The following is a 26722-nucleotide window of genomic DNA, read 5'->3' as shown; positions in this document are numbered from 1 at the left end:
AGGGATGGGAAACCACAGGGCGGGTGCAGGAGCTGTTTGCCTAGAACGAGGAAGGGTGTGTGTCGAGGTGGAAATGAGGCTGGCAGGATGGGGGGCAGACAAATTATGGAAGGTGTCACAGCTTGTGAGAGTCATTTTAAAAAACCACAAAGACCTGATTCCTTTTAAGAGTGACCAGCAATGTAAGTATCTGTCACCTGATAAGAATATCTGAGGTACATTTCAGACAAGTAAGCCTTAAAGACATTCAATATTTTTTTTCTACTTTCTCTCCCCAAATCCCCCCAGTGCATAGTTGTATATCTTAGTTGTGGGTCCTTCTAGTTGTGGCATGTGGGACGCCTCCTCAACGTGGCCTGACGAGCGGTGCCATGTCCGCACCCAGGATCCGAACCCACAAAATCCTGGGCCGCTGTAGCAGAGCGTGCAAACTTAACCACTCGGCCACGGGGCCGGCCCTGACATTCAATTTTTTTAAATCTCATTTTATTATGAGATTGGAAGACATAGGAACAAATCTTCCAACACATGTTAAAATATTTGGTAAGGTGGTGATCAGACCTGGGGCATACTAAACATTTGAGTGGTGGGCATCTTCTTTTAGCACTTACAAAACTACACAGTGCTTTCTTGAGTCTGGTCAGGCGTCCCACCGGTATTTACTTTAGTCTTCCTTAGACCCTACATGTTTCCTATACCTGGAGGGCCCTAACTCTCTCTTCAGAATGTTCGACACTAGTTTCTCTTTGTTACTATTTGCCGAGAGCCTGGGACGGCTGTCCCACTGTGTTTGCAGGTGTTGGCATTTAATGGTGGATATTTATAGCCTTAAAATTCCCTCATTTTGGAGGATCAGCCTCTGTGAGATAAATCTTATGTATTTTTTATCAATTTTATGATTATAAAATACTCTTATGTTCTGAAATTTGTGTTCTTAGAAGGTCTAACTCAGTAGCTCTCAGCTGAGGTGATCTGGCCTCCAAGGGGGCACTTGGCGATGCCTGGAGGCATTTTTGTTACAACTAGGGAGGTGCTACAGGCATCTAGTGGCTGGAGTTGCTCCTAAGCGTCTACGACATATGGGGAATCTTCCCCCAACAACAAATTATCTGGCTCCAAATGGTGATGGTGCTGAGGCTGAGAAAGCCCCTCTAGCTGTTGTTTACTTAGCCCCAGGAGAACAGGGACATTGCCTGCTCTACTGTCACTGCCCTCCCAGCGTGCCCAGCCTATGCCTGCCACGTAGTCGTTTCTTAATAAATAGCTGTTGAATAGATTAACGATCAAAGACTGTTTCAGCAAGAGATCTAACTTGTGGAGAGAAGCATAGTTAGCGATTGAGAGTGGTAATTGAAGCTCCATAAGCTCTAGGGAAAAAATCCCAATATAACTATTTTTAAACAGTGCTGTTATATTCAAGTGTGTTTTAAAGAGTTTAGTGGGGAAAATCTTTTTAGAGACTTGGCAGAGATTATGGCTCGTTAAAGTAGATAGAGAGTAATTTTTAGCATTTTATGCGAGTGACTTGTATGTAAACTGGCCACTTCAAAGGAAGGCTCTGAGGGGCCTGCTGGCCTCGAGGTCATAGAAAGGTTGTGCCCCTGGCAAAGGCCACCTGGGTTTTATGCAATCCAATAAATGCCACTTACGCTCATGAGCCCAGGTGGCCCAGGGGATCGTGTGCAGCAGAAAAGAGGAAAGCAGTTTGAAGGGCCTGAGCAGCTAATTAAATAAATGAACCCTGGGGAAGACAGAGGGAAAGAAGGAACAAGAAAACATGCAATGCCTTCTGTTTCAGAACTAGCGGGTAAAGCTACGAACGGGTCCAAAGCCCCACCGATGAGTTAAAACAAGGGTTAGATTAATGAAGTGATGGGGAGAAGCATTTATTGCGTATCTAGAGACTGTACTTCTTTAAATTTTGTTCTTCACTTTATCCCTTCGCTCATGCATTCTTTGAACCTTTGGCTCAATAACCTGAGCTGCTATCTTAAGGAAGAGCGTGTTTTAACACAAAAGTGCAATCAGAAGGTCATGGTGTCGCTCCTCGCAGGCTCCACCCCACACGGATGGCTTGGCGGGACTGCATACCCTGAGGCTGGAGGCAGCGCCTCTGCTTCTCGGAGCCCCCAGACCCGCCGCGTGATGCTTCCCTGGGGATGGGTGCTCAGGCTGTCTGAGGCTGGCTTTGCATTTCTACCTTTAAGTGACAGCAACCATGACAAACGCCAACTGAGAAAATGACCTTAGGGCAGTAATTTGAAAATAAAATTTTATCAACAGATTATGTAATCGTTCGAATACAGTGCATGTTAACCAATGTGTTCTCGGGTTTGGCATTACGCTGCAACACAGGCATGTGCTTGGGGCTGGCAGGCCCCATTGTAACTGTTTGCATACGTGGCTGTGGATTTAAGAACAACTTTACAAGAAGAAAGCAGCTGACAGGGCCAAGGCTTGTGGCTCTTCAGGGGATTGTCCCTCCTGAGTCTGGGGACTGGGCTCATTGTGTCCTCTCCTCTCTCCCCGCTGTCCTCTCAGGAGGGGGACTTCGTCCGACCCAGCAGCCGAGAAGAGGCCCAGCAGCTCTGGGAGGCCGAGAGGGTCAAGATGCGGCAGATCCTGGATAAGCAGCAGAAGCAGATGGTGGAAGATTACCAGTGGCTGAGGCAGGAGGAGAAATCCTTGGTGAGCAGCCGCTGGGCCTGGGTGGGAAGGGGCACCATTCCCTGCAGCACCGCTGGACACACTGTCATGCAATTGCTTGCATGGGAGAGAGGTCCACGGCATCATGTCAGTTTGTGTCCTGTTTCGCCTCCCCACTGACTAGAGTGAATGCTCTCCTTCATTCAGGGGATTTTAGTTCCAGAACCCTAAGTCCTCTGCTTTGGTTTCCTCCTCTGCAGGACCCCATGGTTTACATGAACGATAAGTCCCCGTTGGTAAGTCACTGGGAGAGGTCTCTGCCTTAGAGTGAAGGCCAGGGGACCCCAGCTCCAGCACCCTAGGTCTGCCCCTCTCTCCCTTTCTGCCTCTCACATTGGGAGCCTGTCTTTCTCTTTCCTCTGATCCCCACGAGGCTCCTTTCCTGAGTTCTCACCTGATCGAGACCCTCAGCACCACCTTCCTCGGCCACAGCGCCCCTCAGCCTCCTGGAAAGGGCAGGCCCAGCCCTGGGTCACTTTTCATCAGGAGCTCCCCAGAGCCCCTGTGACTATGACCTTGAAACCTCTACATGCACAGTCAAGGGCTGGGGAACAGTTGAGGGGGGAAGTGGATTGTCCCCAGAGCCACGTTAGTGACATGTTCTCTTTCCTTCCTTGCAGACCCCAGAGAAGGAGCCTGGCTACAGTAAGTGTTCACGCCCTTCCTTTCGGCGGGAGTTTCCTCTTGACATCTTGCATCGAGCTGCTTGCTGACTGCCCCTGGCAGAGAGCAGCAGCGTCTAGTTGCCGTTTTAAGAAACGTTGAGTTGCTTTCTCCCCTTCCCCTCCATCTGTCGGCCCCACTCCCTCCCTGCCTAGTGCCATTTCTCGTCTCTCTCTGTCCTCAGTCCTCTTCCCAGTTGATCTCCTTCTTGCGTTTATTTGGAAGAGCTGGTGATTCTTTCTTCCTTCCTAGCTCCCACTCACTCTGTTGGAGGCTTTATGGAGAAAAATAAAGTAGCTCCACCCGCTTCTCCTGGTAGATCTCATCTTCCCTGGGCCCAAGGGATGGAAGAGAGAAAGAGGGGCAGCCGAGCCCACAGGATCTTTCCAGAAGTCTCTGCTGAAGGGGGGAGGGATGAGCCAGCAGTGAGCCAGGCTCATCATCATCATCTCAGAGGCCTGGGGCTGATGGTGGCGATGATGATGATGATGATGACAGCAACCAACGACAATGACAACAGTCACAGAGAACTAACACAAGCCAAGCATGGGCCCAAGTTGCTCACAAATGTCAACTCACTTAATCTCACAGCAGCTCTATGGGATGGGTACAATTTATTATCATGCCCATTTTACAAAGGACATGAAACCAAGGCACAGGAAGGTTAAGTAACTTATCCAAAGTCACACAGCTAGTAATTAGCAGAGCTCAGCTTTGAGCCCAGGCTCCAGGTACCTTCTGAGCTAACCCTCTTATGTGACAGATGAAAAGTAAGGCCCAGAGAGTGTAAGTGAACCGCCCTAGGTCACACAGCTCTTTGGAGGTGGAGATGAGAGTATAACCAGGTCTCCCGACTTCCACTCCAGGGCTCACTCTCCCAGAAGCTCCACAGGGCTTGTAGGTGTCTTCACTGATCAAAGTGGGAGTGAATAGTGTGGTTCTGCCATTTCACTCCCTGGACTCCCAAACGCTCAAAGCAAACTACTGGGGAATCCTCGCAAATCTACCCCCTTAGCTGCTGTTGCCCCGGGGTGGGGGCTCCACAGCCACCTGCTGCCTTCACAGAGTGAAGTTCTTCCTCCCGGGCTGTCGAGGCCAGTGTGTGTGCTGTCCTCAGGGCCCGGTGCCAGGGCAGGGAGCACAGGCTTGCCGGGGTCGGGACACCCACTGCAGTCACTCCATCTCTGCTGCGACTTTGGCTTTTTCTTTCTGTAAGATGGACAGCAGTGCTTGTCCCCAAGAAAGGGAGGACCAGGTTGACCAGAGCTTCTTTTCCCTGCCTTCTTCCTGGAATTCAGGGTTAATTGTTCTGGGTCTCCCGGTAGTAGAGGAGAGAGGGTTGGTTTGGTTATCAGGAGTCACAAAGGGAAGGGCGAGGATGCTGAGAACTCCCCCTACTCACTCCCCCTCTCCCTTGCAGCGGAGTTCACCGGACCCCCACAGAAGCCACCGCGGCTGGGCGCTCAGGTATGTGTTGGCTGTGCCGAAGCTGATAATGAATTGGAAGCAGGGCTTCACAAGACTGGAGGCCGTGGACTAAAAAGATTTCGGAGGCCCTCGGAAATCATCCAGTCCAGTATCCTCATTATATAGCAGAGGCCCAGAGAGGTGAAGTGCCTCGTCTGAGGCCACACAGCTAACCCATGAGAAAGCAAGGGGAAGACCAGTCTCCCGTCTCTCGTGCCCTCTCCCCAACCTGGAGGAAAGCCCATTGGTCCAGCCCTTGGAAGAGGAGGTGTGGGCCCCCTTCTTCTCTCAAGCCTGCCTGCTTGGCTTCCAGCACCCACTCTGTTCCTACGGTGGCCTGAGACCCTCACTCTCGGACAGTGGCTCACAGCCTTGGCTGTCCATTAGAATAACCTGAGGAACTTCCAACACCACCTGACCCCCATGCCCCGGAGGTGGTTCGGTTGGTCTGGTGTGAAGCCGGCCGCCAGTCTTCTCTAAGGCCCCCTGGCAGACTCTAACGTGAGAACCACTGCCCTGGAAGCAGAAGGGAGGGCAGGGCACTATCATTTCGGAGAAGAGTCTTTTCATATTGGGCTGGTGGCTGAGTTGGCACCGGTGGTGCCTGCCCAGGAAAGACTGGTGCTGTCCCCCTGACTCACAGCCTGCCCCTCCGGCGGTCTGCTTCTCTCCCCGCAGTCCATCCAGCCCACAGCCAACCTGGACCGCACCGACGACCTGGTGTACCTCAACGTCATGGAGCTGGTGCGGGCTGTGCTGGACCTCAAGAACGAGCTCTGTCAGCTGCCTCCCGAGGGCTACGTGGTGGTGGTGAAGGTGAGAGCCAGGGGCAGGAGGCGGGGACAGCAAGGTGCAGGCTGTGCATCGCGCCCAGGAGGGAAGCGGGGAGGGGCTGAGCTTCCTTGTCTGCCTAGTAGGTGCCTTTCCCAGGAAGACCCCCAGTACAGCAAGGTGCTCAAAGGGAATCTAGTCCCAGGTAGCCTTGGAAGGTGGGTCCTGTCCCAGAAAGGCTCTTCCCAAGGGAAACCTGAGGTTCTCAAAAGAAAGGTGACGGTCACCCTGCCCCTTTCTCTCCCAGAACGTGGGCCTGACCCTGCGGAAGCTCATCGGGAGTGTGGACGATCTTCTGCCCTCCTTGCCGTCATCTTCACGGACCGAGGTGGGTGTCGTCGTCCCAGAATGTGCCATTGGCTGTCTCCTCTCCCCTTCACCTCCACCTGCCCCAGCTGTGTTCCACACAGGAGGCTCATGAGGGCCCTGAGCAGCCTCATCTTGCCTGCTGGGCCTTCAGCAGTTGGCTCTGACAGCACATCTGAGCGGGTACCATAAGCAGCTGAGCTGGCACCCAGAGACTCGGCCAGCTTCCCATGGCGAATGTCCTAGTTTAGTCTTAGATGGCTCCAGCGACTTCTCAGTGTGTGAGGATATGCAAAGGAGCACACAGCTGCCCTTCCCCTCCCGCGCTCCTTTATGTGGTCACCCTCCATCCCAAGGTTAAGGTGCCTGTGCCATCAAAATAGCTGTTAAGGTTTCTTTAATGGGTCATTTAATCTCATTTTCTTTATTTAAGTGAGAAACAAACTATCAATGAAAACCAAAATGGAGTCTTGGTGCCCTACATGTAGGTGGGGCCTAGGGTGGGCAGAATAATGCCCCTGCCCAGACGTCCACGTCCTAATGCCCAGAACGCATGACTGTTACCTTACATGGCAAAGGGGACTTTGCAGGTGTGATTAAGTTAAGGGTCTTGAGGTGGGGAGATTATGCTGGTCCAATGTAATCACAAGGGTCCTTGTAAGAGAGGCAGAAGCAGAGGTCTTATAAGAGTCAGAGGAGGAGATGTGATGGCAGAAGCAGAGGTTGGAATGATGCCATTGCTGGAAGGATCCACAAGCCGAGGAAGGCAGCGTCAGAAAAGGCAGGGAACAGGGTGTCCCCTAGAGGCTGCAGAAGGCATGCAGCCCAGCTGTCCCTTGACTTTAGCCCCATAGGACCTCTCTGACCTCCAGAACAGTAAGAGAATAAGTGTGTGTTGTTTTAAGCCACTACATGTGTGGTAATTTGTTACCATGGGAATACGAAACATACGGTGCCTCTGCACATTTGTTGGGTGTCTGTCTGGAAACCAGCCATAGACCCCAGCAGAAACCCACAACCCCTGCCAGGCTGTAGTTTGATCCACCATCCCCCAGTGGCCAGGGACGTGGCACAGGTGACCCCCACACCCCACCACTGTCCCCACTGTCTGTGACTGCTCAAGATAGGACGATGCAGGAGGGTGTGGGCATTTCCTGGCTTCCCTCTGGGTGGCGGCAGCAGCCCACAGAGGAGCCCCAGGCCAGCCATCGTCCAGTCACTCATTCCACTTGAGCCCAGAGCATGTGCTCAGCAGTGTGCTAGGCTGAAGATACAGCAGTAAATGGAACCCTACAGCTCTCCCCTACAGCCCAAACCACTGGCCCTGATCTCCTGATTTGACAGTGGACAGCTAACAAGTGAATAAACACACTTGACCACTGACCATCCACTTGAATGTTGGACCAGCAAGAGGGGACATTGCCATGAAGGGAGGAGGGTCTGTGGGGCTGGATCAGACTGGGCTGGGGTGGGGTGAGCTGGGGTCCGGGATGTCTGCAATGTCTGACCTGGCTCCAGTCCACATGGGTTCTTGGACTCAGCCCAGGCCCAGGTCTGACTTGCCCCCCAGAGAACTTCCGACTGCTTCGGCCACTGCCCAGGTGGACACTTTCAGGGCTTCCTCATCCTCCAGGCCTAGACTTTGCAGCCTCTCAGACTCCCAGCCTCTTCCATGCACTCTTTCTACAGATTGAGGGGACCCAGAAACTGCTCAACAAGGACCTGGCTGAGCTCATCAATAAGATGCGGCTGGCCCAGCAAAATGCTGTGACCTCCCTGAGCGAGGAGTGCAAGCGACAGATGCTCACAGCCTCCCACACCCTGGCTGTGGACGCCAAGAACCTGCTCGATGCTGTGGACCAGGCCAAGGTTCTGGCCAACCTGGCCCACCCGCCTGCAGAGTGACGGAGGGTGGGCGCCACCTGCCCGCGTCTTCCGCCCCGCCTGTCGTGTACCTCCCCTGCCCCGGCCCCCGCCTTGCCTTCGGTCACGTGGGTCTTCTCAGGGGGAAGGCCGAGGGGAGTCCTTCTGCCCTTGCCACTTTGCACGACCCCCTCTCCCCACCCGACCCCCAGACTGTGCTGCTCAGGCTGCAGCTGGACAGAGGGGCCTCAGGGCTGTAGATACCAGGGGATGACAGAGAGGGCTCAGAGGGGGCCCTGCTGCCTCCCAGCCACTCCCTCCTCACACCCGCCAGGCCGGTTGGGCAGGGGGGGGGGGTCACACTGGTGTCCCTAGTGGCCACAGTGGTGTTATGCATGGACATGGCAGGCCCATTTGGGAACCAAGCTGTTCCTTCTCCTTCCTCTTCCGAACTCAGAGGTCCCCCCCATGCACAGAGGGACCAGGGAGGGGCTTTCTTTTGGGGTGGGTGGATGGTGAGATGAGGGATGGACCTGGCTTTCTTGTACAGTGTATATTGGAATTTATTTAATGTGAGTTTGGTCTGGACTGACAGCTGTGTGCCCCCCTGAGGGGGGACCTGGGACACAGTCCAGGAACAAGCCATTGGGAGTCCCAGCACAGGACGCTGTGCTGTGAACATGCCAAGCGTTGGGGAGAAGGGGAGAGACGAGGCCAAAACAGGACTTGGACCACAGCCCGCTCTCTCCCTCGCCCTCCTCTTTCTTCCTTCGCTCGCCGCCTCGTCCTTCTTTCTCTCCCTTTTCTTACTCCTCCTTTTCTCTCCCCCTTCCTCATCCCCTCCCTCCCTCTCTCTCTCATGTTTGTGCAGAACACTCTTTTACGTTCTTTCTATTTGACTTGTGGATGAATTAAAATTGTACCATTTGCTTTGTGGTTTGATTGTTTTGTCAGTCTGACCTGCTCTTTGGGGAATGTTGACCTCAGGCCACAGCCCTGGAAGAAATCAATTGTGCTCCTGTTGGGTGCAGATAAAGGGCGATGCTGGGGCTCAAACCTGGGGCTGTGGGGTGACACTGGGCAGCGGAGTCAGTGTGTGCTCCAGCCCCTTTGCCCCGACGCCCGACCAAAGGGCCACTTTCCAGTGGGGTCCAGGACAGCCCCATCCACGGCCACATGAGGAATGCCAATGGTGCCCTCCCAGTTCGCACCAAACAACGAGGGCTCTAGGGGGCTTGGGTGGTCCTGGGGATGCTGAGGAGGGGTCCCACAGCTGAATGAGCTGCAGCTTCAGCTTTATTTAACCTCTTTACTCACATGCAAGATGGATGGGAGATGGAATAACATGAGCGAATGTCACTGCACCAGGAGACCAAGTCTGGGAGAGCCAGGAGGGAGGAGAGGGCAGGCCAGGGGCTGCTTCACAGGATCAGAGAGGAGCCAGAAACCAGAATGGGCCACTGAGTGGGGGTCTTGGGAGAGAACTGAGGAGTGGAGGCCTGGGCTGGGGTGTCTTAGGTTTCCCCTGGTCTGTCAGGAAGAGGCAAGTGGGGGGTTTGGAAGGAAGAAATCCCAAAGCCCGAAGGGAAACTGGAAGCTCACCCAGCTCGACTTCCTGTCCAAGGTCTCCATTCTGTCCAGAGAAGCCAGTGCCCATATCTGTTAGCTGCCATGGTTCCCCCTCCAGGGGCCTGGACAGGGCTGGGGAGAGGCTCCAGGCTCCCGCACGCGGCTGACAGCCTTGGATTGCTGAACTCCAGGGGGAGAACAGGCTGCACGGAGGGTCAGAGGACATCACCGGGCTTTGGGACAAACAGGGAGAGGGAGAGCAGGTGGGGGAAGGAAGGAGTCCTGCAGCTTGTGCATTTACACAGCAGTCTCAGGGTCGAAAGCAATCCAGCTCAGTCACCCAGAGAAAACATCCTGAGTGCCGACCACCACTCGCCCTGTGGAGGGAGGGAGGCAGCAGGCTGTAGGGTTGGGGTGGGTCAAGAATGGCCAGGGATGTCTTTCCAGCTTGTCCATGTGCATTTAAGCATAGATGGTGCCCCTGCAGACAGGGACTCTCAGTGCTGCCAAACCTCTTGAGGCCGGCTGGTGCTGAGCCAATTTGCAGCAGGGAAGGGGAGGGGCTAAAGGGAAGGAGAGGCCAGGGGTCCGCAAGAGCTTCCAGGTGGGTGGGATGGCCCAGCATCCAATCATGCATCCCTCCTCAGCCGCACCTGGGCCCTGCCTCCCCTTCTTCCCTTCTGGAAGCACCTCCACCACTCCACTGTTAGACCAGACAGCTCATACTCCCTCCTCCACCTGGTTTAAAGATGCTCCAACCTGCCTCCTCCCACTGCTCCCCACTCTGGAGCACCCCTCAGCCTGGCTGTTCTCCCTGACACTTTAGGCTCATTCCTGAATCCAAAATGTTGTTCACAGCCCTTCCAGCCCTGAGGCACCGTCTCCCATCTTCCCTACTCTCCCCTCCTTTAAGGTCTGTGCCTCTTCACCTGGCCCCACCCCCACCCTCAGCTCCCCCTGCTTGTTCCTCCTCCATATGAGAATCTTACACAGCTTCACATTGTCACCACCATACTGTCAACTCTGCAGAGCAAGTTCCTTCTTTTCCTAGCTCCTCAGTGTCCAAAACAGAGCTCTGTGCCCAGCAGATTCTCAGCACAGGGTACAATCATGTCAAGTGAATTGTTCCAGGAAGTCTTGGATGATTGGGTTCGTGTGGGGACTCCACGGAGGGACACCCGCAGTCAGATGGAGTTGACCCCAAAGGCATACTCGAGAGGCAGCAGCAGTTAACGACAGTGAGCAGTGCCACCTTTGGGCCAAAGCAAAGACGTGAAATCAGATCATTCCAGCCAGGAACGGAGGAAGAAAGAGTCCAACGGTCCCCAGGAAGCAGACGATGATAAACAACCAGAGGAATATCCTATCGATGACCATGGCCACATACTTCCAGTCCTCCTTCACCTGCAGGTGGAAATGGGCTCAGTGACAGTGGCCAGGCCTTGGAAAAGGGGAAGTGTCCCCCCCATGCACAGCCCCTGTAAGGATAGCACTGGGGGCGGCAGCGGCCCCACTGAGACCTTGGGAAGCTAAGGGGGGAGGGGGACATAGGGCTGTCTTAAGACTCGAACAATCCCCTCCTAATGATTCCCATCCTATCCCACCCCTTTGACACAGCCCAGAGCCTTCCCATAGGCTCTCAAGGTCCAAGAAAGGGGGGTTAGAGGGACACAAGGAGGTTCTAGAACCACCCAGAGCCAGAGACCCTCCCAGCAGGCCTGCAGTGATTTAAATGCAACACTCAGCAGTTACAAAATGGGGAAGACTTTGCTGGCCCCATGTTACCTCCTTGCCCACTCCCCTACCCACTGTAGGAGACGCAGGGGGCAGGTAGGCGAGGGTAGGCATGGCCCAGGGAAAGTCGGGGGGATGAGGGTAGGTTGTGGAATTGGGGCTCGCAGCCCAGGCAGGTGGCTCTAGACTCCTAGCTGCTCCTGGATTAGATAATGATTAATTTTCTTGTCTACTCAACAAGGGCCATCCAGTAATAACCTCCGGGCCTCTCATCCTTCCCAAGGTTGGTAAGATGAATTCTGCAATCCTGGGCGGTCACTTGCTCACCTAATAATGCCAGATATGGCAGGAGCCGGGGAGGGGAGCGCACCTGGTACAACCAAGAGTGCTTAGGGTTTGTGAGTGAATAGTAACGTTCGCAAAATGCCCAGAGCCCGCTAACAAGGAGGAGGAGGAGGAGGAGCAGGAGGAGACCATCAGGACAGAGAAGGAAAGCTGAAAACACAGCAGCCTGATTTATTTGGTCTCTCCTGGTGACATGCCCTGGCCTCCCTCTGCCCCACCTAGAGGCTCACCATGCGAAATGGCTGCCATGAGGATGGCATGGGAAGCTCTGAGATCCTCCTCTCTGTCCTGCTGTCTCCCAGTTAGGCTTAGCTGGGGCTTTCTTGACTGCTATTTGGCCCCTGCCAATAAATGTTTTAAGAGCTGCCAGCTAGATGTTCTCGCTCAGTTTATTCCAGCCTCCCAAGGGCTATGACTGATGCACATGGGCCCTCATGGAGTAGACTGGCTTGGACCAAGCTAACACCTGGGGTGAGATGGTTCCCAACTAGGCTGGTAGATTTACCCAGGCAAGGGGCCCCTCACCCAGCCCCAACTCACCGAAGAGTCAGCATCCTCTGACCGCAGGTGATCAGCAATATAGTGCACTCCTTCCAGTGCCTTCTGTATGCGAGGCGACAGCAGAAGCCCATCGTCCTGCAACTGGGTCTCCACTTTACGGCCTGAGGCCCCTTGGTGCAGACCACCATGGCTGTAGAGGACACCCAGGGAGGGGGATGAATGACCCGCACACACCCATCTGTCTTCCTCTTCTTCTTCCCTCTCCTCCGCATCCATGCTCATGGTCTCCAGCCAGTGATAGGAGGGGCTGAGCTTCAGATCTAGGGGGTCATGGAGCTCCAAGGGTGGCGGGGGCCGGTTCATCAGAAGCCACCGAGGCACACAGCCCAGAAAGGCCACTCGCACCCAGTGGGGCATATTATGGGTGCTGGGGGAGCGGTGGTGGACATTGAGGACAAAGACCGTGATGATGATGGAGAGGGTGACAAAGATCATGGTGAAGAGCAGGTATTCCCCAATGAGCGGGATGACCAGAGAAGTGGAGGGGATGATCTCGGTGATGAGCAGCAGGAAGACGGTGAGCGAGAGCAGCACCGAGATGCACAGGGTGATCTTCTCGCCGCAGTCGGAGGGCAGGTAGAAGACGAGCACGGTGAGGCAGGAGATGAGCAGGCAGGGGATGATGAGGTTGATGGTGTAGAAGAGGGGCAGGCGCCGGATGACAAAGTAGTAGGTGACATCGGGGTAGATCTCAGCGCAGCAGTCATACTTCTTGCTGTTGTAGGTGCCTGTGGCGTTGATGATAGCCCACTCGCCACTCTCCCAGTAGTCCTTCAGGTCCACCGTCTGCTCCATCTGCTCCAGGTCGATCTTGGCCTTGTCATACGTCCAGGAGCCGAACTTCATCTTGCAGTTCTGCTGGTCGAAGGGGAAGAAGGTGACGTCGATGCTGCAGGAGCTCTTGTAGATGGCCGGGGGCACCCAGTGCACAGTGCCGGTGGAGAAGAGGTGAGCCTTCGTCATGTGGGTCACCGCAAACTCTCCATCTGCACTGGGGAGACGAGAGGAGCTGGGGGGCCCTGTACACCTTGCCTGCCCAAACCAGGATGTTCCCCACAACCAGCAGCAGGGGGACCCCAATAACAAAGCCAGACCCAGCCAAGTCGTTGGGTTTTATGCAAGTGTATAAGACTGTCCCAGCACACACTCATTTATAGCTCCCTCAGTTGTCTTTTCACGCACCATCTTTTTTTTTTTAAGATTTTATTTTTTTCCTTTTTCTCCCCAAAGCCCCCTGGTACATAGTTGTATATTCTTAGTTGTGGGTCCTTCTAGCTGTGGCATGTGGGATGCCGCCTCAGCATGGCTTGATGAGTGGTACCATGTCTGCGCCCAGGATTCGAACTGACAAAATACTGGGCCGCCTGCAGCAGAGCCCGCAAACCTAACCACTGGGCCACGGGGCCGGCCCCTCATGCACCATCTTTTTAAATACAAAAGTAGGAATTCTGAAGAATATAGGAATGTACCAAGAACTTAAAAAATAACCCTTACCAACGTTTTGATGTTACATGTAAGTATTTGATTGTCATACGGATCATACATATAACATTTTTACATATTTGTGATCATGAGGTATCTGTAGTTTGGTTGCCTGTTTGTATTTATTTCACACTTTAGAGTGATAATTTATGAGTATATTTCCTCCCCCTAGCAGATGGTGACTAAGCCCCTCAGCGGGGGCCATGTTTTTCCACCTGGGATATCTAGCTCCCTCAGAAGACACCTAACATCTTTGAGGGTCAAGGAAGATCCCCTTGGACCCCATCCAGTTAGCAGGCATTTCTGAGCCAGCGCCCCCACTGGGGCCTCGTCAGGAGCTCCGAGCGGAGGGAACCTGAGAGTCACGCCTGCCCCTAAAGACCCGGGGGGAAATGAGACGCAGCCTGGAAACCCTACAAACACGGGAGGCAGTTTGGCAACAGCACTACGAGAACAGCCGGAGTGCTCCCCAAGAACTATGGGGGGAACTCCCTCCTTGCTGGAGCGAGCAAGGTCATCATGAAAATTTCCATTTGAGCAAGGCCTTGACGACCGACGGTAGGATGCTGCGGAGAGCTGCGGTGGAGAGTGTACCCCTAGAGCGTCAGCAGGAAGAAGGAGCAGAGGCGGGGAAGGACAAAACTCTCGGGGCGTGCTTGGGCTGCGGGAGCTGGGCAGGAGTGGGGGTGGGGCGCGAGTAGGAGGTGGTGGGAGATGAGGCTGGCCGTGTCGTGGGACCTAGGCATGTAAAGGCCGTGAGGGCGCTGGGGACGCTGGAACAGCGGTGGCCAGTTGGCAGGGGCTTCCTGGGAGCCTGAGTCCCGGATTCCCCCTGAGCAGTGGCGCAGTGGGCTCAGCGCCCTTGCCGTCCCTCGTCCTCCAGTTCCTACGGTCAGTCCGAAAGGCAGGGGAACCAGACGACTACGCAGGCAGAGAGACGTGCTTCCCACAGAGAAGTTCCAGGTTAGAGATATAGGCAGATTGGAAACGGGAACTTTGAGAGTAACAAACGGATCAGGTCAAAGGCTAATTTTTTTTAAGGTGTTTTTGTCCTCACACACAATCACCACCAGATGGCAACACGCGCCCCATTTTGAGGAAGGAAAGCTACGCTTTCCCGATCTTCCTGTCAATCTGGAGTGGGATGTCTGGACAGAAGAGACCCTTCTTTATATGTCCGCAGGAATTTGGTTTGGACCTTTGTCCTATCAAAAGAATTTTCTGTTACAGTCAACTAACACTGCCAAAGCTTTATTGGCAATCCTAAAACTCCAGGCCATATCTGATGCTGGGACTTTGCTTCTGACATCCGCCAAATGCACAGGAAGCAGACACTAGAAGGATCCTGGGTGCCGGCTCCAGAGAGATGTGGGGTGAGGGGTCCATGAGTCCAGCGGCAGCAGCACACACAGGACTCCTGCAGTGTCAGACCTTCCAGATCATCTGTGCTGGATGTGTGTTTACAGCGGCTGGATGAGAGGGCTTTGGGCCTAACCAGGACTGGGCAGTGTGAAGGAATCGTTGTTGTTCCCCTCCAATCATCTGGAAACCCCAAAACTCCAGAAGTGAATCTTTGCCCCTTTATTTTATGGTTTAAAAATAGCTTTTCCAAACTTGGGTCAAATGAATTGGGAAGTGCTGGGCTAAATGGGTTTCTTGGCTGAGCAACTTCTAACAATATTTAAAATGCTATTTTAAATATTAAATTTCTTGAATTCTCCAAAAGGCTGGGGCTGGGAGGAAGCAGGAGAACGCACAGTGTTATCTAAAGTCTTTGACCACAGGACCATTTTTCACAGCTATATGTGTCTCCGGGAGCCAGTGCTCCTTAGAGCCCCTCTTTAGAAAGCATTTTTAGAAGAACATAATGCCAAACACCTTTTAATTGTAAGTTCTTGAGCTCTAAATGAAGCATGACCTGATACCAAGCCCAGAGATGAAATTATAGCTCTCTACATCTTCTATCAAGAAAAACAACTGTTTTTTTGGTCCAGTACTGCTCTCTTTACACTCCCCGCCTTTTTTTAGCTTCTAGTCATTATGCTTGAAGACTGGTCCTTTTTGGTCTCTAATGCAAGGCAGCTATAATTAATATGATTTTTTCCAAAGACCCATACCAAGTGAGTTCACTCACTGCAGAGGCATCACCCGGGATGCAGCTTACCTGTGTCAACAACACTGCCAGCCTGCAAAGCTCCAGCCCGTCGGCACTGTTTTCAGAGCCTGCACCAACCACATTTTTCAAATAATACTCCCACTATAATACAAATAATCTGTGTCCCACTAGAACAGCGCCAGGCGCTGATATATAGTAGATGCTCAATAAATTATGGTGTATGAGTGAGAGAACAAAATGAAAGAAAGAGAGGAATCAAGAGAAAAGGTGGCAGGGGTGAGGGTCAGCAAAGCAGGAGCTGAGAGGGAGGCAACCTCCAAAGTCCAACCCAGCCCAGCCTCACTTTACGTGCCCCTTGCAGGACCCTCCAAGGGGCCTCCAGGCCCCCAGCCTACTTGTTATAAAGGACGATGTCGGGAATCCAGATCATCTCCGAAGGCACCCGGAGGGAGGTGATGTTGCCAAAATCGGCCGGGTTCCAGCGCAGCTTGTAGTCGCTCCACTCCTGTGCGTGGAGAGGGGAGTCACGTCATGGCCCTGCCCTGGGAGGGGGCAAACCTAGCGCAGCCTGGGGACAACCCAGCAGCCGGACTCAGGAGCACCCAGAGCTCCTCACCCAGCCCCACAGAACAGAAAGGGCGGCGATGCCAGGACAGGGTTCTGAGCTGGGAATTGGGAGTCCAGTCGAAGATGATCAATCTCTAATACTCAAAGTCTCAGGCACACCCAGACGATAGGTCACCCTAGTTCTTCCTGTAGTGCTCATTCTGGACGCCCTGGCTGGACAACCCTGGCAAGCTACCTCACTCATTTGTAGTAAACATTTTTTAGTGCATCACAGTTTGCAAAGGTTTTTTTTGCACCCTCTGTCTAGGGAGAGCCTCAGTGGGAGAGCTGGGCAGGGAATGCCGAGCAAGTGGAGGTATTTCCCCACTTAACAGATAAGGAAACTGAGGACCAGAGAGCTAAAAACAACCTGCCGGAGTTAGCTGAGAAAGAGGAATATACCAGTGACTTTTACACTCTGCTCCAGAGCGCCCCCTAGGAGTCCCAGCTGGGAGAGGATGCTCTGGGGCCCAGCCAGGCTTCCACCAGCTGGTCCAAGAGAATCTGTTTTCTCCCCCAAACCAGGTTAGTGTTATTCACTCTCTGAAGTTTTCCTTTACGGATGGTTGCAAGTGGCGATTACATGTTGATTTGCGTATTTGTTTATTTCATGCCTCTGTAGGTTCCCTGAAGCGAAGGACAACCGTTTCACCCTGCATCGCGAGCACCAAGCCCCTGGTAAATGCTCAACACTGAACGTGTGTCCAGGCAATGAGAAAACGGCTCCTCCCTCTAACTTTGGATGGTCCTCTTTCCAGGAACGTTTCCCATGTCTCTTCTGGACCTAAAAGGAACGACCACCCCCAACAGATAATGACTCGTGTTGACACACAAGCTGTCCTTTGGCTCATGGGGGCTTATAATAATTAAAATAATAGCCACTGCCATTTATAAAGCCAGCTTCATTGCAGGCCCTTTAGATCATTCTTGCTAATCTTCACAACAATCCTACAGGTTAGGGGGAGGCAAGTGAGGCTCAGGGGATCTGCCGCTGGTAAGTGGCAGCAGTGGGGCTTGAGCCCCAGCCTCCCAGACTCCACGCCCGCCCTAAGGCCAGGGGCCGTTTCCCTTCTGTGCAGTGACACACCTTGAGAAGGCTCCCTGCACGATGGCTTTTCCCCTCTAAGGATAGTCGTGTAAGGTTTACACAAACACATCAACCCGGGGAGGGACCTGGGAGGGAGTTAAGGGAAACAGGCACATTGCCAGGAAGCAGGCACAGGAGAGGAAAAGCATCGGTCTCGCCCAGTGTTCACCAACAGCACTCACATTCCAGTTTCATAATTTTTACCAACATATGTGTACCACCTGTATTATCATTTATTTAGTGTTTTCCTTTAAATTGGATCACTATTTTTAAACTTACATACATTTTTAAATTGTTTGTTTGTTTGGGTTTTTGTTTTTTGTGGGTATTTTTGAGGAGGAGGATTAGCCCTGAGCTAAGATCTGCCACCAATCCTCCTCTTTTTTGCCGAGGAAGACTGGCCCCGAGCTAACATCCATGCCCGTCTTCCTCTACTTTATATGTGGGATGCTGCCACAGCATGGCTGGATAAGCAGTGTGTAGGTACGTGCCCGGGATCTGAACTGGCGAACCCTGGGCCACCAAAGGAGAATGTGCGAACTTAACTGCTGCACCACCAGGCTGGCCCTGACATTTTAAAATTTTATGTCATTGATATTACTGGAAAACCAAGAGAATTTGAAAACATCCACTAAAATATAAATATATGACTATTACAAAAAGGTTTATGAGCCAACCAAATTCATATCACAAAACTGCCACTGGTACCCAAACCATGCTTGGGAAGATGCTGGCCCAGCAGCAGTATTGACGGCTCATCTAGAGGAAGGCTTAGGTGGACAGCGGAGACAGACTTGCAAAATAAGAAAGATAAAAATGTTTGTAAAATTGTCAGGATTTCTCAGAACATCGATGAACAATTTTGAAAGGGATTGGGCTTCATAAATGTAACTTCTTCCCCATGGTCCATCATCTCTCAAGTTTTCAGTTTCAACCAACATTTTGGGGGCATCTCCACCAAGATGGTTGTATTAATTGGCAGTAGGTTGCCAGTGTGGGCAATAGATTGCATTATCTCCATTTTACAGACGAGGAAAGTGAGGATCTGAGAGGTTAAGCAATTTGCACAGCATCACAGGCTAGACAGAGGCGGCCCTGGCTGGCCTGCCTCCTGATCCAGTGCTCCTTCCTCTCCTCCTCACTCCAGCCCCTAAGCTGAGGTGACTGGCCCCTGGGGACAATTATGTCAACCCAGGTTCTAGATCTGGCCCCACACTGCAGGACTGTGTGACTTCCCAAGACCTTTTACTGCCCTGGGCCTCAATTTGCACATCTGTAAAGATGAGCCCTGTGACCCCCTAACAGCTCCAGGGTGAACAGCGTCTGAGGCGTCTGCTCCATGCCTTTGGCCTAAGCATCCAATTATAAAAACTGAATGGCCGGCATACAGCCTGACACCATCTAGGGCCTATGGAGGCAGGAACAACACACCTGGACACTTACAGAAGGTAAGGCATTCATTCAAAAGATTCAAAATGAAGATGTCAATCAGAATTCTGATTCTCATGGTATTCTGCATGCCAATCTCTGAGACAGAGGGTGGTTAGGTTGCCAGGGGCCCAGGGAGAGGAAGTGGTGGGAAAGTAGGCAGAGGGCTGGGTCCTCTTTCTCTCGTTCTCTCACCACCTCCACTTTGGGGCCCGAGGAAAGGGCTGGGCTGAGTGCGAGGGGTGAAGAAGGGGAGAGAAAATATTCAGGTTCTGCTGGAGCCTGTGCCCCACGTTCTGCCCCCGAGAGCGGCACATCAAAGAGGGCCACACATTCTCTGCCAGGATTGATGCCGGGCCAGTTTCCGAGTCTCAAGAGACCAGACGCTTCATTTTCCGTCTCTTAGGACCCTTGCTCTGGAGTCCCTGAACCGCCAGGTGAGGAATTCAACTCCCCTGTTGGAGAGGACACACAGATAGACCCTGAGAGTGGCTGGAGAAGGAGAAAGGTCGAGCTGGGCCTGGCTTCCAGAACTTTCCAGAGCCTTCCCAACATCCCTGCTGAGGGATGGACACAAGTAGAGCCACCTCAGACCCTCCAGAGTAGACCAGCCACCACCAAATATCACCAAGTAACCCCCGTAATCAGCATGCAAAGCAGAAGAAATCACCCAAGCTCCTGGCTGTAAAACTATGAGATGTAATCAACTGTTGCTTTAAGCTGGTAGGTTTTGGGGTAGCAGTAGCCAGCATGGACATGGAACACTCAGCGTTCTCCCATAGAAGTAGCCTGGGGTTCCAAGTCAGGACCCCCTTTTCTAGCCAAGCTGCACTCTGCTTCTCGCTTTCCTCAGCTGTAAAGCAGGCAGAATGAAACCTCCCCTGGGTTTTCAGTGATGACTCAATGATCTGATCTACAGTGGTAGCAGGGAAATAGGAAATGCCCACTACCAGAAAGGGGACCACTTGGCTCCTGCAGATGACAGTCTCAGGCGCTGGACTTGGAGCCCATCCACACAACAGCTCAGCCCCTTGCAAGAAGCAGTCTGCGACCAGCTGGCTTTGGGAACATCCCAAGTGGCAACTCTAAGGTAAACCGTGAATTCAGACTCCTGTGTCAGTGAGAGAGTCCTGGGAGGGTCTGGGGTCAGTGGGTTCCCGCCCCCGCTCCTGCTTCGGCTCGGGGAGGGACCCTCACCTGCTTTAGCCAGACGTTGGTGGTCATCATTTGGTTCTTCTCATCCTGGCAAAGAGCAGAAGAGAGAGTAAGAACGATAGAGTGATGGAACCAGCCCCAGAAAACAGGGTGGAATGGGACGGGCTGATCCAGCCCCCACTCACCAGAGGAACCTCTTACACGATACTGCAAGCTCAACCCACCCAAAACCCCCTCCGAACGCTGCCTCCCTTGCTCAGATTCTTCAGGACCACACAGGCCACTTGGGTCTCCTGGGCTGCTGTCAAGTGGAACAAGCAGCGTGTCTAGAAAACCCACTGCTGCCAATCAATGCCTTCTCAGGAGGGGGCTCCAGAGCTGAGACAGTGCGAGGGAGATGTGGCATCCCCAGGTCCAAGGGACGATGCTTTAATGAGGTGGGCTGGGGGCCCTGGAGGGAGAAGAGCCGGCACTGCGGAAAGAGGGAGCATCCCAGCAAAGGCACCCGTGGTCTGGGGACTGATCCCAAGGGGGCAAAGGATATTAGGACAGGCGCACCACATCGATGAGCTGGGCGATGGACAGCCCGAAGCGCACGATCACCACGTCGGAGGTGTTTGGCACCGGTCGCGCCCAGCGGTTGTAGCCCCTAAAGAGGTGTTTGAAGAGGCGGTCCTCGGCGTGGGTAGGCGGGGCTCGCTGCACCGATGCTGTGGGACAGGAGGGAAGAGTGAGGTCTCCAGGAGTCCATGGTAGGGGGTGCTGGGCCCCCTCTCCCATCAAATCAGAGCCACTCAACCTCACTGAGCCTCAGTTTCCTCATCTGTAAAATGGGGACGCTAATCCAGAATCCATCAAAAGCACTGTTGAGGATTAAATATAATAATGTGTGTTAGAGCTTAACAAAGCCATCAGCACATGGTTGGAGCTCAGGAAACATCCGTAACTCTGTGACTATTAGATAAGAAGGTGTGAAAACAAGTGCTGGAGGCACAGGAGTGGGGAGAAGTCAGACCTGGAGACAAGACTCAGCCTTGAACTGAGGAAGCCCAAGTGGGACAGCAATACAGGGGAGAGGCCTGGCCCGTGTGGGGTGAGCTGCAGCGAGAAGAGCTTCATGCATTACGGTGGCCTTTCATTGCCATCCACTTGGCAGTGAGCCGCTAGCTAATTGGGAGATCCTCTGCTGCTTCAGCGTCTCCCCCACCGCTTCTGAAACCATGGGCAATTGCTCCTTCCTAGCAGCTAGGCAAAGCGTCCCAACATTGTCCGATGGAATCACTCATGTCTGTTTTCAGTGTGTTCTGCAAACAGCTTCCCTCCTCCGAGTTCTGCTGCCTGAGCAAGTCGTGACCCAGTTCTCTGAATCCAGAGAAGCCCATCAGGAACAGTAGTATTGAGTGCCTACTGTATCCCCAGTGCTACTGTACCCCACAAACTGTCATTCATGTGATCCTTGCCATAGCCCTGGGGGTTCACAGTACTGTTGGCATTTTGCAAAGAGGAACACTGAGCTCAAGGGGTTCAGGGTCACCAGCTGCCAGTGTAAGAGCTGTGAGTACCCCTCCACCTCCTCTCTGTGGAGCAAGCTACTCACTCAGAAGTCCCCTGCAGCCCGGACAGCTGCCATAAGCCCCCCAGCAGGATTTTCCTCCACGTGGCCATGAGATTTGTGGTGACGTGACATCCTAGTGATTGTACCCACTCACCTGCTGGGATCAGAAGGAGCCACCACAGGCCGAGCTTCGTCATGGGCAGGCGTGCAGAGTGTGAGAGGCCCATGGCTTCAGAAGAGGGGTCTGGCTGCCCCTGGACCTCAGAAGGAGGGCAGGCCAGGGCTTTGCTGTGGGTCGAACCTCCAACTGCTTCCCCAGCACGGCCTCAAGGAGCTGGCACAGTAGAGCTCCCGCCGGCTTCCGAAGGGCTCCCTCCACCGCTGAGCCTGAGCAAGCCCAGGAAAGGATTTTCAGGGTCACGCATCCCTGACACCATGTGCCTTTGCTCCTCACACACCACAGAAATGTGAAAAGAAAGCAAATAGGCCTCCCAGGAGTTGAGGATTCTTGGGCTCTCCCGGGCTTAACTGAGGAACCAGCATCCACCTCTGTCTGCAGAGTCAACTAGCTACTCCACCCTAAGATAAGCCCTGACCTGCTGGACAGAGGAGAGCACAGGACAAGACTGAAGTCCCCATAGCTTAGTCTCAGGGTCTCATCTGTAAAATAGGGAAAAATGTACCACAAATGGAGGCCAATAAAAAGAATATAGGTACTAGTCACGATAGCCAAAAGGTGGAAGCACCCAAATGCCAATCAGCTGATGAACAGATAAACCAAAGATAGTATGTGCATGCAATGGAATACTATGCAGCCATAAAAAGGAATGAAGTGCTGATCCATGCTGCAATATGGATGAAACTTGAAAGCATTATGCAAAGTGAGAGATGACAGACTCAAAAAACTACATATTATGTGATTCCAAGTATATGAAATCTCCAGAATAAGTAAATCTTTGGAGACAGAAAGCAGATTAGAGGTTTGGGGGTCCCAGGGAAAGGGAGAAGAGGGAGTGACTGCTAATGGTACAGGTTTCTCTTTGGGGTGATGAAAATGTGCTGCAATTAGATAGTGGTATGGTCGCACAACTCTGAAGACACTAAAAAATCACCAAATTGTAAATTTTAAAAAAGCAAATTTTATGGTATGTGAATTATATCTCAAAAAAGCTTATTAAAAAATAAAGACTTTCTGGGTTAATAAGAAATAGCCAACTCTCTTTAGACTGTAGGGAAGATGGCATAGGCCAGCACATGGACAGCTGATTCCAAAAATGGTTCTAGTGATGAGAAGGACACTGATGTCAAGATGTGAGTGAAGTGTTGAATGTTTCGTAAACAGGAATGTTTGGGGAAAAGCCGTATTTTTAAGTTAGTGTATTAACATACACAGAATGTGATTTAAAATATGTGTCATTTGAATAATATATTAAACATCACCCTAAAAAGTTTACATACTCACTTTAGCTTTTGGGGTTTTTTTGACAGCCCTCCTTCTTGGGAGAGTGGGGACGTCGTATGTCAGGCACACATTGTATGTGTCAAATGCCGACTGTGTGTTAGGCACCGGCCATGTCCTCGGACATGACACCGACTCTCAGCACAGAGATGGGGCACGGGGTGTCCATCTGGGATGATGAAAATGTCCTGGAACTAGATAGTGGTGGTGGTTGCTCAACATTGTGAAGATACTGAACTTCTCTAACGGTAAATTTTATGTTCTGTATATTTTATCACAACTTAAAAAGAAAAAGAATATGAGTGAAAGTGCTGTAAAAACGTAACCGCCAAGCACGTGGGGAAATCATTATTATTAGTGATGGAGTCTTGAAACCTCTTCTCTCTGGCTCATTCTCATCCCCCGGGCCACTCTGTCCCAACTCTTCCAGCAGCATTCCATCGCTGGCGCTCCACGCTGCTCCAGCTGTCACACCACCCCCTCCTGGCCTCCTTGGCAGGACAAGAACTTGTAAATGTGGCTTTGAGTCCTGGGCCCACCACTTGCTGAGCAGCCTCATGCAGGACACAGCCCTGCTGGGATTTTGTCTCATCTACAGGATAAGGATGGCACACTCTGTCCTGCCCGCCTCTCGGACCGAGGGCGAGGAGCAGAGGGGGTCACGCCCACGAAAGCTCCTGAGGGCTCAGTGAGGAACTGGTTGCTTCTGTGGTCATCAGGGCACACTGATGGCTTGTGTCAAGTGGAGGAAGAGAGGGTGTGGGAGGGGTTTGACGTGAATCTCAATGCGTTCGAAGTTCTGGAGCATATTTATTATAACAAGATTTTCTGGAGTGTGTTTCGGGGAAGAAGGTCCTCCTGCCTCAACTTTCTCAGAAGGTTTCAGCTCTAAGACTCATTAGACATTGACAATTATATTCATCTCTTGTTCCCTCAGGAGAATTTGGCCCTGATCGCCAGTCACCCTTACCCTTGATGCCATGCTACACCGCATCCTTGCCCCAGCTTTCCTCATTTAGTCCTAGCTCTCTCAGGGGTTCTTGGTTCCTTCCTGGCTCCAAAAAACCCTAGACAGCAAGTAGAAAAGGCCAGTGGTCCCGGAAGGTGGCTTCTTTGGAACGTCTAATGAGCACCCAGCAGAACAGCCCACAGCTCTCCCAGAAGTCCCCAGGGTCCCGGGGGGAGGGGGGTGGAGCAGGGGATCCTGGCAGTAGGAAGCTTCCTCCATAGATAGCGCCCCATACACAACCCCTTCTGGAGCTGCTTCCCTGCAAACAACAAATGCTGGAGCATCATTGGCAGGAGCTCTCAGATGGGAGTGCAGCTTTATGCATATGCAAACTAATATCTCCCTGCACGTTGTGAATAATGTTTATGCAGTGTCTGTCCCAGCCTGGGCCTCCACAGCTTCCGAGGCACAGGTGAGTGGCAGTGGCCAGGTCTGAGGGCTCTCGCCCTCACAGGAGCAGGGGCCTGGCTCCTGGGGGGCTCCCTACAGCAGACCCATTACAGCAGAAACAAGCACAGCTAATCTATTATTACCAATGCTATAGACTGAATGTCTGTGTCCTTCCCACCCAAACTTGTATCTTGAAGCCCTATCCCCAATGTGATGGTAGTAGGAGGTGGGGCCTTTTGGGGGGTGATTAGGTCATGAGGGTGGAGCCCCCATAAATGGGATTAGTGCCCTTATGAAAGAGACCCCAGAGAGCTCCCTTGTCCCTTCCACCATGTGAGGACCTAGCAAGAAGGTGCTGGCTATGAACCAGGAAGAGGGGCCTCCCCAGACATCGAATCTGCCAGCACCTTGATTTTGGACTTCCCAGATTGTAAGAAATAAATTTCTGTTGGTTATAAGCCACCTAGTCTATGCTATTTTTGTTACAGCGGCCCATGAACTAAGACAACCATCTTGCTCTTTCCTAATCTTTTTTTCTATGTACATATAGATCACCTGGGTTATTTCTGGGTGCAGGAATTAGAGGCAACTCTTACTTCTTTTTGAAAATTTTCTATATTTTCCAAATTTCCTATCATAAGTATGTATTAGCTATTAAATATTATAAAGTATTTTTAACTGGGCAGTGACATCTGCTGTTCATTTTACATGTCCTCCCCCATCTCACGAAGGAGGGGCCTCTCATCCCCTGAAATGCATGTAGATCTAAGACTGCATTCCTCCATCAGAATGGAGTGCAAGTAACCAAAGTCAACTGTGTAAAAGGGGGATGCCACCCAAATACCCATCGATGGAAGAACGGATAAACAAATGTGGTATATACATGCGATGGAATAGTATTCAGTCAAATTCACAGAGCCAGAAAGTCGCGTGGTGGTTGCCTGAGGTTGGAGGAAGGGGGGAGTGGGGTGTTATTGTTTAAAGGGGACAGAGCTTCAGTTGGGGAAGATGCAAAGCTCTGAGGGTGGGTGGTGCTGATGGCAGCACAACAAAGTGAATGCACTTAATGCCACTGAACTGTACACTTAAAAATGGTTAAAATGGCAAATTATGTATATTTAACACGTTAAAAAAATACTTGGAGAAAAAGACAGGTAATAAATACTCAAAACTCATCCAAAAAAAAGAAGTCGGCTGTGTTCATAAAGAATCACCTTAAGGCTGAGGCAAAAATGAGGCCAGGAAATGGAATCCCAGCGCTGAACTCCTCATGTGGGCTCCCAAGTTGGGACAAAGGTTGACAGGGGCCTTTGGAGAAAAGCGGAAGTTCCTATTGTGAGCTCGTTGAGGTGAGGACTATGTCTTATTCATCTTTTATCTCCAGTCCCAAGCAGAGCCTCTCGCACTTAGCAGGGGTTCACCTTGTGAGTTCCAGGTATGTAGGGGCACCTGTGAAAGGTGCCAGGGGAGGAAGAGGGCTCCAGAAGAATCTGAAGGAGATCAAGGCTTATGGCTTAGTTTAGAGAGCAAGACTGTCAAACATTTGTGCCCATAGTCCAATTGTTTATTCTTTTCTTTATTCATTCATCTTTCCACTTTCTCATCTGTTATGGAGCCAACAATATGCCAGTCATCAGGGACAGGGAATTGAGTGGGTGTGGTCTTGAGGGGCACACAGTAGAGAGGAACAGAAGGAAGAAAAATTCTAAACTCTCACCTGCTCATCCACCCCTGTTAAGAGGCGTAACTCTATTTATTCAGTCCCATTGGTTTCAAAGCCATGCAGAGAGGCCCCAAGCTCCCAGAGGGTCCCTTCCAAGCTTTTTACAACTCCCCACATTGGGAAGTCCCTCCCTGAGTCTGATTCTGTGTAAGCATCTGAGGGATGCTTGAGTTGAGTTGAGTGAGTTGAATTGAGATCCTGGTGTTACCACCAAAGACTAAATTTCATTAAAATCCAGGGGAAACTACAGAGCAGCTGGAGTTTTTTCTCTGTCTCTGCACTCACTCAGAACCTGACAACCACAGGGCTGCCTTCCTGGTTCCTTTTCTCTCTTTCATCCTCTGCCCTGGAGGACTCAGCATTCTCACTTGTCACGTTGGGATGTTGGTGACTTATATATTACCTGACCTCCTCTATGACCCCCACCTAGAAGCTTTGTTTGCTTGTTAAAGTGGAGAGGAGTTCATCTCTACCATCACATATGCTTGAAGATTCACTGCTTTGTTTTCAGCCGGCTGAGAGGAAACAGGGCCAAGCAAGTGCACAGAAAGAGGATTCCAGGGTCCCCTTTGCTGATAATTCCTAGAAGATCTTCAAAGAACAAATTGCATATGTGTAGTTTTAAGGTTTACCAGACACTTTTGCACCTTTGACTTCATTTAGGCCT

General features: G+C 52.0%; 2 protein-coding genes across 7 annotated transcripts in view; one reads left to right on the top strand and one right to left on the bottom strand.

The window, feature by feature from the left end:
- PTK2B (protein tyrosine kinase 2 beta) overlaps positions 1 to 8766 on the top strand; it is a 123092-nt gene extending 114326 nt beyond the window's left edge. For all 6 annotated transcript variants that reach the window (XM_046655945.1, XM_046655946.1, XM_046655942.1 and 3 more), the window contains 7 exons: positions 2542 to 2688; positions 2907 to 2942; positions 3327 to 3351; positions 4790 to 4836; positions 5515 to 5652; positions 5915 to 5995; positions 7663 to 8766. In XM_046655945.1, coding sequence (XP_046511901.1) covers positions 2542 to 2688; positions 2907 to 2942; positions 3327 to 3351; positions 4790 to 4836; positions 5515 to 5652; positions 5915 to 5995; positions 7663 to 7878 — 690 coding nt within the window. In that variant the 3' untranslated portion in view covers positions 7879 to 8766. The remainder of the gene's footprint in view (positions 1 to 2541; positions 2689 to 2906; positions 2943 to 3326; positions 3352 to 4789; positions 4837 to 5514; positions 5653 to 5914; positions 5996 to 7662) is intronic.
- A 1668-nt stretch (positions 8767 to 10434) lies between these two features.
- Positions 10435 to 21701, bottom strand: CHRNA2 (cholinergic receptor nicotinic alpha 2 subunit). Its single transcript, XM_046656990.1, has 6 exons — positions 21629 to 21701; positions 20478 to 20629; positions 19962 to 20006; positions 16039 to 16148; positions 12025 to 13036; positions 10435 to 10809 (listed from the first exon to the last, which is right to left on the bottom strand). Exons 1-6 carry the CDS (start codon positions 21699 to 21701, stop codon positions 10684 to 10686), a joined length of 1518 nt encoding a protein of 505 aa, XP_046512946.1. The 3' UTR covers positions 10435 to 10683.
- Positions 21702 to 26722: the final 5021 nt, after the last annotated feature.

This window comes from Equus quagga, chromosome 3, assembly GCF_021613505.1.
Source record: "Equus quagga isolate Etosha38 chromosome 3, UCLA_HA_Equagga_1.0, whole genome shotgun sequence".
In the NCBI taxonomy this organism is placed as follows: domain Eukaryota; kingdom Metazoa; phylum Chordata; class Mammalia; order Perissodactyla; family Equidae; genus Equus; species Equus quagga.
This window is presented reverse-complemented; position numbering and strand designations above follow the sequence as displayed.